Raw genomic sequence first — 20,150 nt, forward strand, 5'->3', positions numbered from 1 at the left:
GGTCCTGATTAGGAACCACTGCTCTAGTCCAATGGTTTCTGAGGGTCTGCATAGGGGTTAAAAGGCGGGCTCTAGGGCTATATTGCCTGAGTCACGTCCTAGCTAATAAAGGACAGAACATTGGGAAATTGCTTTACCTTTCTGTGGCTCCATATCCTCATCTGTAAAGTGGATAATAAAAATACCTAGGGCCAGCCCATGGCTCACTCAGGAGAGTGTGGTGCTGATAACACCAAGGCCACGGGTTCGGGTCCCATATAGGGATGGACAGTTAGCTCACTGGGTGAACGTGGTGCTGACAACACCAAGTCAAGGGTTAAGATCCCCTTACCGGTCATCTTTTTAAAATAAATAAATAAATAAAATAAATTAAAAAATAAAAACACCTACACTTTGTATGGCTATTGGGGAGATTAAATGGGTTAATATTTGACAATTACCTGGCAATTTTGCCCCCAAGTGTGGGTTAAAAAAGCGAACAATTAATCAGAATATCTGAGTGTGGGTCCCAGAAACTGCATTTTAATAAGAACTTCTGCTTTTAGGGATGTCAAGAGCTGCTCCCCTCATTTGGAGTCACGTCTCACCCATGGGCTTGAGTGTATGCACAGGGGTGGGAACCTCAGTTCCTAAACCTTGGCTATGGTGTGAACACAAGTTTCTCTGCATCCACCTGACCACCTGCAACTCAGGCAATGGCTTGGCCAAGTCTGACTGGTGCAACGATGCCCTCTAGAGGACGCACTAGGCTCAATCCTGCCTCAGAATCAGGGACCACAGCTCCTCTTCCCATCCAGCATTGGCTAGACTGTAGTATAGTCAGAGGCCCAGCTGACTATCGGAACGACTTTATTTAAGTACACTGGGCCCCAGCAGGCAACTTGGTTTGTGCGAGGCTGTGCGAGGGACAGGCTTGGGCAAAGAGAAGGGAGGTGAGCTGGTTAAGCGCACTGCAGTCCATGGGTCGCCACACTGCTTTCATACACACCTGCTGCTGAGGCCCACAATCTGGCAGGGGCCTTTGGTCATAGGACGGCATGGGGGACAATACTGCCTGGAATCTGGGACTGGGGTGGGTCTTGGTGTCAGGTGAGGGTGCCAGTGAAGACAAGCTAGCCCCAGCTTTGCACCATCTGGGCTGAAGGGCCTTTGGACCACTGCTAGGTGTAAGGCCTGAGCCCATCAGCTCCTGGCACTCTGGTCTGGCCTCTTCTCTCCCTAACCAAACAGGTCCAAAATAAAGAATGGCACCAGCTCAGCCCTGAGGGAGCCTTCCCACCTCTACAACCTAGTCCCCCTGAACAGCTAGAGTGGCAAAAGGCAACTTGGTTCATTGCAGCTTCCTCCAGTCCTAAGGGGACTGGATCTCCAACACCCCTCCTTTGCTAGTGGCCTCTGCCAAAGAGAAATTCTGTTTCCTGTTTCAGAAAATCCAACCAGCAACCAGCCTGTTGATTCCAGGGCCGTGAGCAACTGGAAGAGGAAGAAAGAAAGAGGCTGGTGGGAATGGCTTTGAGTGTGGCTTCCAATCCCAAAGGTCCTGAGGCTTATGGATACTGTCAGTTGACCATGAGCAGGGAGTGGTGGGGACCCTGGATGCTATGCTAAGCTTAGGTGCTGTAAACATTAGTGTGAGCAGGGTGACTGGTGGGCAGGAAGTGTGGAGCTCCCTCTCGCCAGTCCCCTTACTGAACAAATACTTCAATAAATAAAATTGAGGATGGCATTGAAGCAAGGATGGATGTAAAGCAAGTAACAGGACCTGACGCCAACAGGCTCCTTAAGCTTTCCCAAGACCCCCTGGACGGGGACTGGCTTGGAGCATTAACCCTGCAACCAATCAGAAGTAGTGCTACTCTCGCCCTCCTCAAATGCCCGGTGTGATCCTACTCCTGGTCCCCAGGTGAATGTGAGGGAATCCTTCTCTCTCCTGACCCTAGAGTCTCTGTAACAACTTCTGAAGTGCTTTCCCAGCCTCCCAAAACAAAACTGCAACAAAACCAGACAGAACTCAATCCCTGCCCCAATCCTCAGTCCATGGTCAAGAGGCATTGATAGCTGAATGACGAGCAAGGGGAGGCAGCAGCTGCTCTGGGCCACAGGGCACCCTGGGTTGAGAGTAGGGGTGGGATGGGGTGGGGGTAGAGCTGGGCCAGCCCAGGATGGACAGCAGCAAGGTCTCCCTATGGTAGTACACACAGTCCCACCCAGCCAGACAAAGGCCAGCTGAGGAAGCAGTGGGGCCTCTGCCAGTGCTCTTCCCTGTCACGGGCTACTTAGTGGTCAACCCCAAGCCTCAGGCCATCGCCATCGTGGGTAGTTCATTGTCCTTTCTGGGCCCAGGAATCCCTGGGCCATGCAGCACTCACATATGCACACACACTCTCACCCACGCACGCATTCACACACACAGGCAGTTCCTCGCAAATACTCCGACTTAAGAAAGCGAGTTTTAAAGTGGAGTTAACTTCAGAGAGAGGTGAAGATGATGTCCCAACATTAGAAGGTTTTCCTGTGGATGGATCGGGCACCGTCTTCCTCATATTCCTTCTTGGAGACCCACATCTTCTTAAAGGTGTCCAGGGAGGCAAGGATGGAGCCCCTGGAGTGAAGGGAATCCAAGGAACATTGTGAGGGGGAGGGGGGTTCCTGGAGCCAGCCAGTCCCCCTGGGGCCAAACCAGATGAGCCTTGTCTTTCCAGGGATGGGGTGGTGAGGGGTAATTAATGCATTCGCTTCCTGTTCTCTCATTCCCAAAATAGCTACTCACCCAATCCATGTGGAATATAGTCTCTCCTGAGGTGCAGATATCTGCAAAAGTGGGTGGAAAGAGGCACCTGAGTCTTCCATCTCTCCCTCTCCCTTTCCCTTCTAGCTTTGTTGTCACCCAAGGCAGTGGATGCAGTTCACACAACAGGTTTAAACTCTGTCCCTACTGGACCCTCTCTGGAGGGCATTGTTACCAGCCTGACACTCATCTGGAGAAGCACGTTTCCAGCAGTCCTAAGTATCTACAGCTCGCAGGGAAGTTGGGGCTATCTGGGGGCCAGATTCTGCCCTGCTGGTAGCAGGGGGGGCAGCAGGCTCCATGGCAGGAACCGCACGCCTTCATTTAGGATCCCTTCTCTCTTCAGGCAGCCAACTCCCTTCAGCAGTCACTAAGACGTCAGGCTGTGTTACTGGGGAGCCACCTGGATGGGGGCACAGCAGCAGTAAACATCAATTTCCTGTCAGCTTTAGTTTCCCTGAAAGATCACATGAAGGGCCCTCAGCCTAGTACCCTGCCACATCTGGGTATTGGAACTGCCCTCCTTTTCAGTGAAGAGAAAGAATGAGAATGGGTCCTCACTCTGGCAGACCCAGACCTCAGGGTCAGTATGTAATCTGGGAGCCACCCGATGCTGCCTGTAGTGCCCTGGCTGCCAAAGGGAGGCCACACCATGTGGCACTCCATGTCCTTGGAGGCCCAATTCCACTTAGGCTAGCCCCTACCATGCTCCTACCCTGATCTTCACGTCTTTTGGAGCGAGTTTCTTCACTTCACTCAGTAGCCTGTCACCAAAACCTGAATGGGCAGAGAAGGAGAACCCCAAGTCAATTCTCTGGGTGTCTAAGCCCATAGGATCTGGAAGCTTCCAGGGGAAGGGTCCCAACAGCAAAGACCAACCTTTGAACAGGGTGGAGCCTCCTGAGAGGACAATGTTGGAGAACAGTGTGCGTCGCAGGTCCATGTCAGACTTTTGGATGGCAAACACTAGGACCTCGTGGATGCCCTCGCTCTCCTCACCAATCAAGTCTGGCCTGAAGAGCAGCTCGGGGGCCCGGAATCGGGAAGGACCAATCTGCAAAGTGGAGGGTCAGCTTAAGAGGTTGGGGCTGGGACTGAGATCCCTTTGGGAGTGGGAATGGAGGAGGACCCCCTGTCCATCTCTTAGTAATGAGGTGGCTATGAAAGCCAGGCTCAAGACAAACCCTAAACATCAAGGGCCTCAAGGAACAAAGATAGGGCTCCTGGGAACAAATAGGGAATGCAAAGGAACAAATAGTCCTGGGAAACTAGCTCTGGCATTTTCCAGCTAAGTGATCTTTGGCATTAATACATGGATTCATTCATGCACAGAAATTTCTTCCTATCAATGAGAGTTCCAGGGAGCAGCAACTCACACTATACTGTGCCCAGGAGTGGTAAAGGGACAGCACTAACCATCCCACTTCCTAATCCCATCCTGACCTAGGAGAATCCCTCTGGAGACTCCTCCCCTCCATGAGGGAGGGAGCAAATTCTTTGCTGCTTCCTCTGCAGGAGACTGGGCCACTCATGCTGTTCAGGAGCTCCACCTGCTCTAGGCAGAGGGTGTAAAGGGACTGGCCTACCAGACTCTAGACCTTCATGGGGAGTTCTGTTTGGGCCCAGAGCTTTTGGGGGCCTGAGGCGGGGAGGTCTGGCCACCTACCTCAATGGTGCTTCCATCAGGCAAGTAGTACTGAGCCTTTTCTGTCTCTAGTGTTTCATCCTTCTGGGGGTTTATGGATAGGTAGCAGGCTCTCTGAGAACCAAGCATGACAGTCAGACTAGCAGGAAACCTGGTGACACCCAGTCAAAGTCCCAGGGGAGGGATGTGCTGCTGCAGAAATCTGCCCATCTATAGTTATTGCCCTAGAGGTTGTAAAAACCAACATCCAGAAGCAGGAGCAGGGAGATCGCTGTCAGTCTTCATTGTGTGGCATTTAGGATTTGAGTTCTTACCTGCTCCACCTTCCTCGTGGGCAAGCTTGGGAACTTGGCTCTCTGGATCCTGGGTCTGAGACCACAACCTAATCTTAGCCCAGGCCCAGGCATCTTTCTCCTACCACTCATGTGGTTTTGGGTCCCCCAGCTCAGAGGTTTCCCTAGAGCCACAGGTGGCAGGAGGGTTCAGTTTACTTAGAAAGAAAACTGTACTATTACTTCCTCAAGGATGAAAAAGTACCCATGTAATTTGTACATAAGGTATAAAAAATGTAATGAGCACCTGTGTATCCATTACCCAACTTAAGAATGGGAGCAGCTCCCTTCCTGCCCACAAGATGGCAGCACATCAGGAAGATGAATTTGTCCCAGTTAAAGATCACACAGCTGCCATGAGGCCTGGCTGGGGAGAACAGAGCCGGACCTGGGACCCCCAAGCAGGAGCTTCACCCCTCTTCATTGGCAGGTCACTATTCCCCATCCCATCCCTAGGCCCACTGGGCAGCACTCACTTCTTTTATGGCCTTGACAATCTCAAACTCGGAGGACGAGTGGAAATCATAGCCCTCCTTACGCAGGTAGAGGCGAAGAAAGCGAGAGACGTCTCGGCCAGCGATGTCAATGCGCATGATGGAGTGGGGCATGGCAAAGCCCTCGTAAATGGGCACGGCATGGGTGACGCCATCCCCAGAATCCAGCACCACACCTGTGGTTCTGCCTGTGGCATAACTGGAGCAAAGGGGCAAAACATCACTGAGCCCTGCCGCCTCACTCTGGGAAGAAACACTTCTTTTTAAAGTTCAATGTCAGCTAAACTAAAGGGCCTGCCATTCTCCAGGGGCCTCAGAATGGTCTGAGTACTAAGGAAGACTGAGTGTGGAAGGAAGCCTTGAAATACCTGCAGGAGAAGAGCTGAGCTCCTCCAAGCTCCCTCCCTGACTCCCAGAAGAGTAGGCCTTCCAGTCTGAGGAGGTGGCCAGGCCTTCAACTGTTTCCATACCCAGCCTAAGGGGACCTTCTAACTCTCTAAACAATAGGGAAAAGCTCAAATGCCTCCAGGGGCTAGGAAGGAAAAGTAAAATAAGAATATTTTCACTTCCAAAAAAACTAATTTTTTTCCCCACATGGCCTTTAGTTTTCCCTCTTTTGGTAGACATACAGATATATATTTCTGTGATGTGATGGGGAAAACCCCCAATGTCTGATAAATAGCAACTGACAGTCTGCCTCAGTATTGGGAGGACAACAGAGAATGGGGTGGACTGTGGTGACATCAAGCTTGCAAACCCTATCTAAAATGGCAGCTGTTGGGGGAGGGGGGGTTTAGCTAGAAATTGGTAAAAGGGCAACAAAAAAATTATTACATTGTGTAATAATAAATACAGGAATTTTTAAAAAAAGGTTGCTGCTATTCAGCTCCAGCTGATTTTTGACCTATAGGAATACAGGCCCTGCATTACCAGATCTTCCCATTTTTTTGGAAAAGCCAGAAATTTGGATTTTGATATGACATCTCCCAATTTTTTTTTGAAAGTTGACTGGTAAGGGGATCTTAACCCTTGACTTGGTGTTGTCAGCACCATGCTCTCCCAAGTGACCTAACCTGCCATCCCTATATAGGGATCTAAACCCAGGGCCTTGGTGTTATCAGCACCACACTCTCCCAAGTGAGCCATGAGCCAGCCCTCAATTTTTTTTTGGCAGCTTGCCAGTGTGTAATCTCCCAATTTTTAAATGCTGGCTCACAATTTTTTAATGGGGTCAAACAAATTCCACCTGCAGGTTGCCAGTGTACATATTTGCAGTAGACCTAACCCTGGTGTGAGGCAGGGTGGGGAACGAGCCTGACGGGGTGTGAGAACTGGGACCATGGTGGTGTTTAGATCAGGACCGTATCATCGGCCTAGCAGAGCATCTGGCACACAATTGGCATTGAATAAAAATTTGAACACATTACAGGGGCCTTCAGGAACAGCTGAAGCAGCATGTGACCTTCTCAACTGGCAGCAGAGCCTTGGGCACCAAACCCACCGAGGGTGCTGAGAATGGGATACAGTCTCAATACCAGCCACATCTCCTCTTTTGGTTTCAACTAAGAAGCCTAAGTGCTCAGTTTCAGTAAAAGTCTCTCACCCTTTTGTACCACCTTTAACCCTTCCCTAGAAGTGGGGGCTCAAGTTGCTCTGAACCAACCGAAGAGAGGCCAAAGGACTGCTTTCCCCACAAGGATCCAGACCCTTGACCTTGGTGTTATAACACTGTGCTCTAACCAACTGAGCTAACTGGCCAGTTCCCCTCCTACACACCCAGCTTTTTTTTTTTTTGGTGACTGGCTGGTATGGGGATCCAAACCTGCTTTCCCAGAAAGGGGCCAGGCTAGCCAGCCAGGCTGCTACTTACAGGCTAAGCACAGCTTGCATGGAGATGAAAAGAGCTGGCACATTGAAGGTCTCAAAGAAAACTTCGGCAGCTCGTTCCCGGTTTTTCCGTGGGTTTAAAGGTGCCTCAGTCAGGAGCACAGGATGCTGTGAAAGAAGCCCAGGGGCAATGAGGGCAAGGCCAGATTTCCTCCCTCATTAGTACTGCGGAGGAAGCCCCTGCCTTGCTGGTTTGAGCACCTAGAGACCTTTGTCAGCCTCACTCCAAGAAAAGGCAAGTTAGGCCTATCATCTAGCCCTGCCCAAGTTGGTTTCTCAACTTTCCAAATTCATACCTCCTTTAAAGTCTCATTCTGTCCTTGCCTCCACCCCCTCACTCCCCTCCTTGTCCTCCAAGATTCTTGTATAGGCCCCTGTATCTACTGTATATCTCCAACTGTCAAGAAGATTTTGTTAAACCCTAAATTCTGAATTATTCTGATAAATATATGATTAAAAGCTTAAAAAAAATTTTAATAGAAAATTAAATTTCAATATTGAATATACTTTTAAAAAACTGAATATATCCCTCCCCTGGAAATTGATAAACTAGTATGCACTGTCCTTTGCACTTCTGAATTGTGAGTTACTTCCTTAGAAGTTAATGAGCATAAACTCTGGATTCTGAAAGACATGGGTTTGAATTCCAGCTCTACCATTTTATTCACTGGTTGATCTTGGAAATACTACTTGGCTTTTCTTTTTTTTTTTTTATAAAAGATGACCGGTAGGGGGATCTTAACCCTTGACTTGGCGTTGTCAGCACTGCGCTCAGCCAGTGAGCGAAACGGCCATCCCTATATGGGATCCGAACCCGGGGCCTTGGTGTTATCAGCACCGCACTCTCCTGAGTGAGCCACGGGCCGGCCCACTACTTGGCTTTTCTGAACTTCTGTTCCCTTCTTTGTAAAATGGAGATAGAATTACCTATGTCTCATAGGAATGTTGTGTAGATTATATTCAAATATGTCTGAAAAGCACATGGCCTGGCACATAGTGAGACCCCAATACCCTTGGCAGTTATCATCATCATCATCCTCATTATCTCTGGGGTAGGGAATCTGCCCAGCTTTGCATACCCTATGGGGGTGCCATAGGACCCTCACCTCCTCTGAGAAAGTCTGCAGCTGATCCTTAGAATAGACATATTGCCATATGCGCTCCATATCGTTCCAGTCCTTGACAATGCCATGCTCCATGGGGTAGCGGATGGACAGCAGCCCTCGGTGCTCCTGGGGGCAGAGAGCAGTAGTTGAAGCAGCAGCAGTTAGGCTCTCCCAGGACTCTGTTCTCCCAGGACCAAGCTGTGCAAGCAGAATCACTTACAAAGGAGCCTCAGTTTCCTGAGCTCCCAACCCACAGTCCTTACCCAGGGCTGTGGGTGGGCATCCATTCTTCAAATCTCTAGACTGTATGCTGCAAACTGCCCTTGCTGCCCAAGCAGCTGGCAAGGCAGAGGGTTTCTGCATTTCCATGGGCCCTCAGGTGCCCCTAGGGCAAGTGATGGAGTTTGGATGTGTTGTCCCCTCCAAAACTCATGTGGAAATTTGATCCCCAATGTGGCAGTGCTGGAAACTGATTGAGTCATGGGGGTGGATCCCTCGTGAATGGATTAATGCTGTCCCTGGGGGTGGAGGGGTAGTGAGTGACTTCTCGCTCTATTAGTTCCTGCGAGAGCTGATAGTTTAAAGGACCCTGGCACCTCTTTTCTCTCTCTCTCTGGCTTTCTCTCTCTTGCTTCCTCTCACCAAGTGATCTCCTAGTACCCGCTGGCTGCCTGCCACTTTTCCACCATGAGTAGAAGCAGCCTGAGGCCTGTGCCAGATGCAACTGTCCCAGAATTGTAAACCAAATAAACCTCTCTTCTTTATAAATCACCCAGTCTCAGGTATTTCTGTTACAGCAACACAAAACAAACTAAAACAGCAAGTGATAGGAGGCACCTTCCTTACTGCCTGGTTTTAGGATACAGTCTCTTGGCTACCACCTCTGGGCCTCAGCAGTTGAAGATAAAGTTAGCAACAATGATTCTGTTGTTCTGCTTACTAGTGGCTGCCTGAGGGCTTGGCCAAAACTGTGCTAATTAACTCATCCCTACTGTGTGTCAGCCAGGATCTCCTCCCTGAATCCATTTAATAAAAAAATAAGATAGGGCCGGCCCCGTGGCTCACTCGGGAGAGTGGGTGCTGACAACACCAAGGCCACGGGTTCGGATCCTATATAGGGATGGCCGGTTTGCTCACTGGGTGAGCGTGGTGCAGACAACACCAAGTCAAGGGTTAAGATCCCCTTACCGGTCATCTTTTTAAAAAAAAAAAAAAAGATAAAATAACCCAAGCCAGACAGTTTAATCACTGGCAAGGCAGTGACACAATATAGAAGAAAGGCAAAACCCCATTTTTAAGAGTGGTCTCAGTGTTTCCCAAAGTGGGGTTTCAGATATTTCTTCTTCAAGACCAGAGGCTGCTTCTAGGAGAATTAAACTGCTTAGGCCTAGGATGAGAGATCCAAAAGGGAGATTTTAAGAGAAAATTGCTCCTTTTACTCATGGTTGTGTCCAACTGCTGGGACACTTCCCATGTGGTGAATGAAGGTTCTCTGCTGGCTTGAGGCTTCTTCTATAAGACTGGGAATTACCTCAGCTTTGGGGCCAATGAAGATGTCGCCTTCGAGGGCTCCTGCCATAACACGAACATGCTTGGGCCTGCCCACACTAGAAAAGAGAGCAGGGAAGATCATTATTTTTCGTTTCACAACAGAACACAGGAAGGATGTATAGATGCACGCAAATACTCAAATTCTACTGTGATTATCTTTAAGGAGTAGGGTTAAAGTTGATTTTGATTTTCTTCTTTATACTTTTCTGTACTTTCCACAATTTCTACAGTGAACATATATTCAGTTATTTGTATATTATTTTATATTTTTATTTATCTAATTTTCTAAGTTATTAAAATAAATTTTAGAGGATTCAATACCTCTAGTTCTTCTCTCTCCCCAATGCATGTGCAGACTAAGAGAGATAAGGAAATAAGAGTTTCTAAATGAATGGTTACTCATTTTAGTCTCCTTAGCCCCCTTCTCAGGACCTCTAGTAACTAAAACTGTGATGTTGTAACTTAGACAGACAGCCATCTTCCTTTTCCTCCCCCTTTAAGCCCCTTCCTAAGCCCCTGTGCCCTTTTCCTACCTATAGTCTCTTTGCTTTAGGAACAAAGCTCTGAGAAACTCATTCTCACTAAGATGGTAGGTATGGTTTAATGTTAAATCCCATTTTGGGTGATAGGAAAATTTTAAAAAGAGGGCTCCATAAAGGGACAATCATCTAAAGCAATGAGTCATCAATGGTACAATTCTTTGGCATCATATAAAATCGTACTTAAAACTTTGGCATCATATAAAATCGTACTTAAAAAAAGAGGCCTCTTGCCTGTGCCTCTCAAATTGTACCATGTAGACAAATGTTTCCTTTTCTAACTCCAAAGACAGCTCCTGCCCCTTGCTTCCTATTGTTTTGAGTACCAAGGCTGACCTGAATGAGACTCCTCTTCCTAAAAGAGGGAGAGCTAGCCCCATTTACAAAGCTGACAAACCTCCCAAACTTCTGACTAAGCTACAGAATAACTTACTAGTTTGGAAAGCAGTATTTGGGGATCTGATCACCAGCAAAACCAGCTTTAATCACACCGGATCCCTGAGGAGAGAGAGGAGAGAAGTCAGAACTATCACAAAAACAAGGAGATATGTATTATATGGTTCCATTTTTACTTAATAAGAGAGAGAGAGACCTCTCTTATTAATGATACATACATTTGTATGAGCCTAGAAAAAGGTAAATACAAACCAAAGGGAGGGAAGTGGGACAGGGGATGGTGAGGAGGAGGAGAACTTTCACTGGGTACTCAACATATTGTTTGATTTTTCTATATTCTTTGACTTTTCTACATTAAACATGCTTTACTTTGGGAATTAAAAATAATTAAGGGAAGAAAAAGAGAGGAAACTTGGGGAGAGAAAAAGAAAAAACCTACAAGCATCAAAACAACCAAGTTCAGGAATGTAATCAAGGTGGGAAGAGCATGGGATTCTTTCTGTTATACCACCACGGGATGCTTTTAACTTATTTTCCCAACTCAGGCCTGAACCCTCCCAGCCTCCAGGGCCTCCAATGACAGACACCACCACGAGCACTGTCATGCTTGAAGCTGACTCTGTGAAACACAGGCTGTCTGATTCTTATTGCAGGGGCAGAGCACTACACTTTATTGAGTTTTTGTTGTTTTGTTTTTTACTATGCTTTGTTTAACTCCTTGGTCTCCTGATAGTAAAGAGCAGGGAAGCCCGAAAGCCTTGTCTGAGAATGGGAAAAGAGACCCACAATCCAATACTTGGTATGTTGGGTGGGGTGTCCAGAAAAGAACCTGACTTATGCTACCAGCATCTCTGGTACCACCCAGGGCCTAACCAATGTAAACACTGACTCTAGACACAGATACCAACCCTGTGCAGAACAGATGTCAAAGCTTGACACTGCTTCCAGATGATACCCTGTTCTATTCCCTCTTAACTCTTCTAACCACCATTCCTGATACTCCTGTCCATCTACCCTAACAAGTTGCAGCTGCATATGTAATGGGTCAAGTCCTTTCCTGTTGCCTGTTGGCTACTTCTCCTGGGGTGGCATATGAGATTTCCAGAACTCACACAGCAAACAGTTAGTAAGTAGCTAAGGTTATCTTTGGACCAAAGGCTTCCCAGAAATACCCCTGGTTCCCTTCCTGTCTCTCTGATTCCTGCTCTTCTACAGGAAAAGGGGGAGTGAGATTGGCCATCTTGGTGCCTGCCCCTGGCAAACAGAGGTTGCGGGGAGGAAGTAAGAAGTGGCTGAAGGACAGGGAAAGCAATATGGGGGGACAGTAGGGCAAGCCAGTTCAATAAGGCAGCAGAAACTTCTGCCAACAGAAGAGAAAGAAAACAGGAGACAATGTGCAAACTCATGGGCCTGGACAATACAGCAGAGAGCAAAAAAGGTGCAGCTGTCAACTTAGCTGAAAGTCTAGGAGGGAGAGGAACTATCCTACTTCAAACCCAAGGGCTTTGAGACTGCAGTATGGACAGGCAAGAATGGCACTTTCCAAGAGAACTCTGGAAACTTGTTAGCTCAAGCTTCCAATGATTGCTCACTGCCTTCAATGGGTGTGGTGATGCCAACAGACTAATTGAATCTCCTGGCAGAGGTTGAAAACAGAGAAGTAAAGAGGAGACCTGTGTATCTGACCCTGGATATTTTTAAGAGATGACTTTCCTGGATATTTGATTTTTAGTTTACTAGCAAAAGGACTAGAGTCTGGGTAACGAGGCAGATTAAGATATCAGATTCATTTTTCCTCTCTGTCCTTCCCAGTAAGAGTATAACAGGCTCAGTTTGTATAAATCTGCCTTCCTCCTAAAGAATAATCTCTATTTAGAATTAATTATTGCCTTCCTATTACCTCACAACAAATCACTATTACCTGTACCACGAGATAGCATGCATTTCATTGTGCTTTCTATTAGAATTTACGGTTTCCATTTTTGTTTCTTTTCAGTCCAAGTTCCTTGCTGTCAGAGACTTTATATACGAGCAGTATCTGGCCTTTGCTTGGTACTCAATAGATGCTGTCTGAGCAGAATGAAAATCAAGGGCAAATGCTTGGCAGATGTAACCTAAAGTATGGAACCTGAATGAGCAGCTGGAATACCAGAAGCCCCAGGCAGAGGCGGTACGAGAAAGGCAAAGGCAGTGTTGGGAATGATGCATATGGTAGAACTAGACCCAGCTTGTCCCTGTAGCCCCTGAGCTGACCTGCCAGGCCAGTAGGTGGGTGAAGAATCAATGAGGGGAGGGAGGCAGCTGAGCTGCCTCTATTCTGCGCAAGCCATACCAGGACAGCTTACAAAAAAAGGGTCATGTCCATTTCTTTAAAGCAATCACAACTAGCAACTATGTACCTGGCAAATGAGTGACCACTGTCTTTTTTTGTTTGTTTTTGTTTTTGTTTTTTAAAGATGACTGGTAAGGTGATCTTAACCCTTGATTTGTTGTCAGCACCACACTCTCCCAAGTGAGCTGACCAGCCATCCCTATATAGGGATCCGAACCTGTGGCCTTGGTGTTATTTGCACCACACTCTCCCAAGTGAGCTGACCAGCCATCCCTATATAGGGATCCGAACCTGTGGCCTTGGTGTTATTTGCACCACACTCTCCCAAGTGAGCTGACCAGCCATCCCTATATAGGGATCCGAACCTGTGGCCTTGGTGTTATTTGCACCACACTCTCCCAAGTGAGCTGACCAGCCATCCCTATATAGGGATCCGAACCTGTGGCCTTGGTGTTATTTGCACCACACTCTCCCAAGTGAGCTGACCAGCCATCCCTATATAGGGATCCGAACCTGTGGCCTTGGTGTTATTTGCACCACACTCTCCCAAGTGAGCCACAGGCCAGCACTCATAAAGTACTTTTTAAGAAACAACTTTATCGAGATAATATTCACATACCACAAATTTACCCACTTAAGGTGTATAATTCAATGGTTTTGCACACAGAGGTGTGCAACCATTGTTACAATCTAATTTTAGAACTTTTTCATCATCCCAAAAAGAAACCTTGTACCCATTAGCAGTCATTCCTCACTACCACCCCTCCCCAACACTACCAGCCTTAGGCAACCACTGATCTATTTTCTGTCTTTGTAGACCAAAAAGTATTTTTACATTAATTTCTAACAGTCAATAATTGGAGATTGCATGTGAAATTAATATTTCTGATTTCTCTTGAAAAATCAGAAGATCTGGCAACACTGGGTCCATATTCCTACATGGGCACAGCAGGATGGAAATGAGAAGCAGCTGGCCCTTTGGCCAGGCATGTTGAATTCAATGCAACTTTCAGATTTCCAACTCTGAAAGGGGTGTCTCTCAGGCTACTATCTTCCTCCTCTTTTTAATGTATTTCTGTTCCTACTTGGCTATTACAGGCATTGAGTTTGAGATCCCTATTCTAGGCATTCCCAGCAACTAATTAATGACGTTTCTTCTTCCACATGGTACCTGGTTTCTTTCTTACCCTCAGAGCACTTAGTTCACTGTGAAGCACATCCTTGGCTTGCAAAATATACATAATTGAACAGTGAAAATATCTTTATAAAAGTCACCTTGTCTTCACCCTTTCTGTCATCTAGGGATAAATTCTTGCTGAAATACAACCAACAGCCTGAATGTCACATTGCAAGTCACAGTGTTAAACAAATACATTGACTTCATTTCCTTAGATAATTCTAGTGTCCCCCAAACTTAAGTAAATCAGCATTAGCAGATCTTAAGAGCTGATGACAAATTGTTAAAAAAAAATTGAGACAATTAATGAAATTTGAACATTGATTGGATATTTGATAATCTTAAGGGATTACTGTTAATTTTATTAGGTGCAATAATAGCATATTGATTATTATTTTTTAAAATTTATTATTTTTTTGCAGCTGGCCAGTACAGGGATCCGAATCCTTGACCTTAGTGTTACAACACTGTGCTCTAACCAACTGAACCAAGTGGTCAGCCCCCTGATTATGTTTTTAAAAGAGTGTGGGAGAGGGAAGTGGGCGAGAATGTAGTTGAAAAGATTGGCCAAGAGTTGATAACTGAAACAGCTAAGGTGATGGATATGTGGATGTTTGTATTCTTTCCCTCTCCTTTTGAATATATTTTAAACTTGCTGTAATAAAAAGACAAAGAGCTGGCAAATAAGATGATAGATGTTAAGTAAAATTTCAAAACACATATACTATATACATACGCACAATGTCCATAAAATTATGGATGGAAAGGGGCATATCAATTCTATGATGAGGGTTACTTCTGGAACAGAAAGAAAGGATAGGGTTGTGAAGGGGTACAAAGATACTTCAATTATATCTGTAATGTTTTATTTCTCAAAAACAACTGAAGCAAGTATGGTAAAATGTCCACATTTATTAAACATGGGTGATAGACACATGTTACATGGTACATTGTTACATACTTATCTGAACTTTTCTGTATGTTTAAAGTATCTTATTTTTTTAAAAAAGAAAAGAGGGCTGAAACAGTAAAACATCCAAAGAAAACCAAAACAATGAAACTTGTAGCTTAATGATGAACTTCTGAAGACCTGATACTGTTCCTGTGTTTAGGCCCACATAGTCACTAACACACTTCTTAAAAGTGTTTTAAATTGACAAGAATGTTGACCTATTTCAGGACAGAACTGTAACCTTTGAGATCTTAGTAAACATTAAAGCTTCAGAATAAACATAGTATTCTGATCAAAGCATTGTATGTGGCCTGGGAGCTGCTCTACTCTTGTATTACTATCTATGATAATGCCTTGGGAAGAAATTACTTACATTTAGTTTTTATAAATTCCTATTACTTTATTGTTGTTATTATTATTATTTTTTTTTATAAAGATGACCGGTAAGGGGATCTCAACCCTTGGCTTGGTGTTGTCAGCACCACGCTCAGCCAGTGAGCAAACCGGCCATCCCTATATAGGATCCGAACCCGTGGCCTTGGTGTTATCAGCACCCTGCCTTCAGCAGGAATCTGTCGAGCTGGATTTAGCCAGAATCCTCCCTTATCCCAATGTTTTGTGTTAGTAATTTTCCATCTACTGATCCCCACACTATTTGTTGGCTGTAAAACCCCACTTGTCTTTGTATTCTAAGTACCTCTCTCTCCTACCTTTTTTTTAAAAAGATGACCGGTAAGGGGATCTCAACCCTTGGCTTGGTGTTGTCAGCACCACGCTCAGCCAGTGAGCAAACCGGCCATCCCTATATAGGATCCGAACCCGTGGCCTTGGTGTTATCAGCACCGCACTCTACCAAGTGAGCCACAGGCCGGCCTACTTTATTGTTGTTATTAAAGCATGCACACACACCCTTCCCCCTCCATTTTCCTCATTAAATTCTGATGAATTGGTTTGGTGTCAGAGTAGGATGAAAGGAGTGGTCATAATTGTATTAAAACTGGGAAAGGTTTTAAAGCCCCATAAATGAGGCTCTTCCTCTTTTCCTGCTTTCTCTGTCCTCCTTTCTTTTAATTATACTCTCCTTAGCCCAGAAATAAAACTGTAGCAACATGTTAAGCTATGGAGTTGTTAAATCTGCTAGTAACACATGATTCTTATTACATACAGTTGGCTCAAATATTTCAAATAATTTTTCCTATCCATCTTTCTCCCTGAAAAAAAAATAAAAAAATCCTCTAAATGTCAAACAGCAAGAACTACCCCAAATCTAAAAATATGGCAGATATTCAGCAAATCAAAATGGTAAAATGATTTAAGTTTCTCCTACTTCACCTTTTGGCAGAATAATTGGTAGAATAAAGGAAATGTTTTCACAGAGAAAAGACAAGTCAATTCTTTAAATCTTAAAACTGAAAATTCATCATTGCTTTTTTTTTTTTTTTTTTTAAAAAGATGACCGGTAAGGGGATCTTAACCCTTGACTTGGTGTTGTCAGCACCACGCTCACCCAGTGAGCGAACCGGCCATCCCTATGTGGGATCCGAACCCGGGGCCTTGGTGTTATCAGCACCGCACTCTCCCGAGTGAGCCACTGGCCGGCCCCTATCATTGCTTTGATGCATTGCAAATACAGTGTCAGAAAAGAGAAAGGAGAAACTAAGAAGCATTAGCTTAAGTGACATTAAAGAAAATGGCTGGAGGTGGAATTTCTGCTCAACAATTCAAGGAGCAAAGGAACACATAGTAAACATGTACTGAAATATCACATTGTACCCCATAAATATGTACAATATTATACGTCAATTAAAAAGAATGATTTAAAAAAAGAAGCAAAGGAGCCAGAGGGATAGACTGCTCCTTCTGCATTGCTGATGAAAACAGGAAATTGATAATTTCTAGATGTTTTCTTTTTACAACTAAGAAAAAGGCAGATGAAGCACACAGAGACTGGCTAAAGATAGAAATAGTAGTGTTACCTGAAAATCAAAATCAAGAACAAGGAGTCCTACTCAACCCTCTGTAGTAACTAACTAGGTCCTCATAATTTCTTTGCTTAGGGACATCTTTGTTACTGAGATAGAGATATTCAGTCATTCACTCACTCACCCATAAATCCAATGAAAAAACATTGAGCACATAGTGGTGCCAGGTACTATGCGTGGAGGGAGGTGGGTAAAGGGAGGCTAATAAAAAGTAAAGAAATACCATCTCTTCCCATAAGGATTTAATAGTCTAGTGAGGGAGACAAATGAGGTGTCTCATTGAGCACAACTTTGCCCTTTTCAAGGCAGAAGCCACACTCCTGGAGAGAAGGAAAGCTAACAACAAAAAAGCATCCTTCCTTGAAAAAGTGAGGAATCTGGAACTGTATCTCAGTCTAAGTCCTGGTTCCTCAATTTCTAAGCCTGTGGTTTGAATACTGTTATTTAACCTTTCCAAGCCTCACTTTCCTGCATAAACTGGAAATAGTAATTCCTATCTACCTGCCAGAACTGAAGATGAAACGAGATGATACAAATGAAAGGACCTTGTAATATACCCGAGGTCCCAAGGGCTGGATCAACAGAGGAATCTAACATAGTTAGCTTAGGAAAGAGGGAAATGGTAGTTTTGCCTCAATGGAGGGACCTAGAAGGGGCACAGAAAGGTATCAACCAAACTTGGTGGCACCAAACCTTTGAATGGAAGACAGAAATGCAGTTGTTTTACAATTGTCCCCTTTCCCCCAAAATAAGAGCAGTATTTAGATTCTTTCTATTTGTCACTAGTGATGTATGTGTGCAAGGGTGCCAGCAAAAGGAATGAGGGATAAAGCAATGGATTTAGGGCACCTCTACTGTGTGACCTTGGGCTCACATTACTTCTTCGCGCTTCAGTTTTCTCATATATAAAATAAGGATTAAACTTCCTTCTTAATTATCCACCCAGCTTTTGTGAGGATCCAACCCGAATATATGGGAAAGCGCCCTGGAAGCGCTACAGACCCTGGCAAATGTTATGTTCAGCAATTTTTCCCCCTAACAAGTAGGCGTTCCGAAGAAAAAGGCACCTCCCTGCTTGCACTGTCATTCTCCTTTCTTCTAGACCTTTGTTAACTTCATAATTTATAATTACAGAAATAACAGAAATCCTATGGCCGTTTCTGGCACCAGGTTCTCAGGCCCCACCCAGATACACAGCACCAAGCAGCCCCGCCGGCTGGGACCGAAGGAAACTTAGCTCTTCTCCACCCGCGGGCGGGCCCTCGCCGTCAGGCCCCACCATTGGGAGTCCCCGAAGCCAATCCCCATAGCCCTCGTGCGCCAACCCGCCCCTTAGCGAGGGGAAACACTTCGGCGGTCAGGAAGAACGGCAGGGGCGCGAGCCAATCACTACAAAGGGCTGCCTTCATCCGGCAGAGCCTAGAGGCGGGGTCATCGGCCAGGATGGACAGCCAGGGTAGCCAATAGGATAATGGGAAACTGGGGAAAGGGCGGGCGCCAGGCTTCCATAGAGCGGTTACGGCCCCTCGAGCAAGGGGCCCAAGGACCCTGCTCGGACTACAGCTCTTCCCTTTATCCAGCCCAAAGTCCTCCATCCCATGGTTGCTGGCCAGCCGCCCTGCCTGCGGACTGTAGGTGGGGGAAAGACCGAGGCGGCGGTGGCTGAACCCGCCTGACAGGCCTGGCCAGTGACAAAGAGACGCCAGCCCAGGCTGTAACCTGGGAAGCGATCCTTTCGGGGAGGAGAACACAAGTCCCTTCAGAGATAGGAAGGACGCAACTCACATTGTCGATCACGACAGGCTGGTTGGCGATCACATCGTAGGACTCCATGGCAGAGGAATCTCTCCTTCCGAGGAAGGAACTGCCAGCCGGTCCGCTGCTAACGCCACTGGCACGCATGCGCAGTCTAGCCGCCGGTAAGGGGAGACTAGGGAGCGGCCCGACCTCGCCTCCGAAGAACTACAGTCCCCAGCGTGCCTTGCACCCTGGTTCGAGGACCTGCCGGCTTTGGAGCCCCGCCTAGTTTGAGAGACTGGACGTCGCATTTCCGACGCACAATACCTTGGGGTTTGTCGTTTTCATAAATTAAATAGACAGGGGCAAAGGTTGATGGTCGCGTTGCACGCCGGCATCTGTAGTCCCTATGAACGAGTTCGCAATGCATGCTGAAGTATGTAGTCTCTTCGAGTACTTGTCTGTAGTTCGGTTTGGATTGGTCAATAATTTGTGGATTTTACACGTCAGTCTTGCCACTCTCCCCACCCCCACCCCTTTCCCTTGGACAATATAACTGGCCGTGTTTTTTATTTGGGTCTGTAAGACATTAGTAAACATCCCCTAGCACCTCACACTCTAACAGGAAATTTTTTTTTTTCCTTTTTGTCTTTTTTTCGTGACCGGCAACGGATCGCAACCCTCAGTGTCGCGCCCGTACCGGACCGGGACCGGCAACGGGATGACCGGCAACGGATCGCAACCCTCAGTGTCGCGCCCGTACCGGACCGGGACCGGCAACGGGATGACCGGCAACGGATCGCAACCCTCAGTGTCGCGCCCGTACCGGACCGGGACCGGCAACGGGATTGCAACCCTCGGTGTTGCACCCGCACCTCGCTCAGCCAGTGAGCGGCCGGTCTGTATGTGGGATCCGAACCCTCGGCGGGAGCGCCGCTGCGCTTCCCAAGCGGCGCACTGTAGCAGTGCGCCACCGGGCTGGCCCTAACAGGAAATTTTAACACACACACACACACACACACACACACACACACACACACACACACGGGAAGAACATATTCCTAAAACAAAGGAAAATAATTTAACTTGCATAAAATTAGCTTTAAGAAAACAACTATGCAAAAGTCAAGCAAGGGTCCAGATCCCGTACCGGCCAGCGGCCAGAAAAAAAAAAAAGCTCTACATTGTATACATTGTCGCTGCTTTCCGCATTTTTGGATAGTTGTAAACTT

The 20,150-nt window shown here is 46.4% G+C and overlaps 1 protein-coding gene across 2 annotated transcripts; it reads right to left on the bottom strand.

Moving 5' to 3' along the window:
- Positions 1 to 500: 500 nt before the first annotated feature.
- On the bottom strand, positions 501 to 19,170 carry ACTR1A (ARP1 actin-related protein 1 homolog A, centractin alpha (yeast)). Of its 2 annotated transcripts, XM_008569712.1 has the most exons (11): positions 18,967 to 19,167; positions 10,776 to 10,840; positions 9,784 to 9,859; positions 8,253 to 8,378; positions 7,130 to 7,254; positions 5,242 to 5,458; positions 4,455 to 4,547; positions 3,668 to 3,842; positions 3,504 to 3,565; positions 2,771 to 2,811; positions 501 to 2,602 (listed from the first exon to the last, which is right to left on the bottom strand). In XM_008569712.1, the coding sequence occupies exons 1-11, from the start codon at positions 19,081 to 19,083 to the stop codon at positions 2,500 to 2,502; spliced, it is 1,200 nt and encodes a 399-aa protein (XP_008567934.1). In that variant the 5' UTR covers positions 19,084 to 19,167; the 3' UTR covers positions 501 to 2,499. The 2 variants fall into 2 exon arrangements, with proteins under 2 accessions (XP_008567934.1, XP_008567936.1); XM_008569714.1 differs by lacking the exon at positions 8,253 to 8,378 and having other exon boundaries at positions 18,967 to 19,170.
- Positions 19,171 to 20,150: the final 980 nt, after the last annotated feature.

The sequence above is a fragment of the Galeopterus variegatus genome, unplaced genomic scaffold, assembly GCF_000696425.1.
Source record: "Galeopterus variegatus unplaced genomic scaffold, G_variegatus-3.0.2 Scaffold525, whole genome shotgun sequence".
NCBI classification, from domain to species: domain Eukaryota; kingdom Metazoa; phylum Chordata; class Mammalia; order Dermoptera; family Cynocephalidae; genus Galeopterus; species Galeopterus variegatus.

What these genes read in the sequence shown, in the direction of transcription:
- ACTR1A (XM_008569712.1), bottom strand. Translation starts at nt 19,083, where the DNA reads ATGCGTGCCAGTGGCGTTAGCAGCGGACCGGCTGGCAGTTCCTTCCTC. An exon ending in AGCCTGTCGTGATCGACAAT is followed by an intron (nt 10,841 to 18,966) that starts GTGAGTTGCGTC and finishes CTCTCTCCTCAG; the next exon opens with GGATCCGGTGTGATTAAAGC. An exon ending in AGGCTCCACCCTGTTCAAAG is followed by an intron (nt 3,566 to 3,667) that starts GTTGGTCTTTGC and finishes CTGCCCATTCAG; the next exon opens with GTTTTGGTGACAGGCTACTG.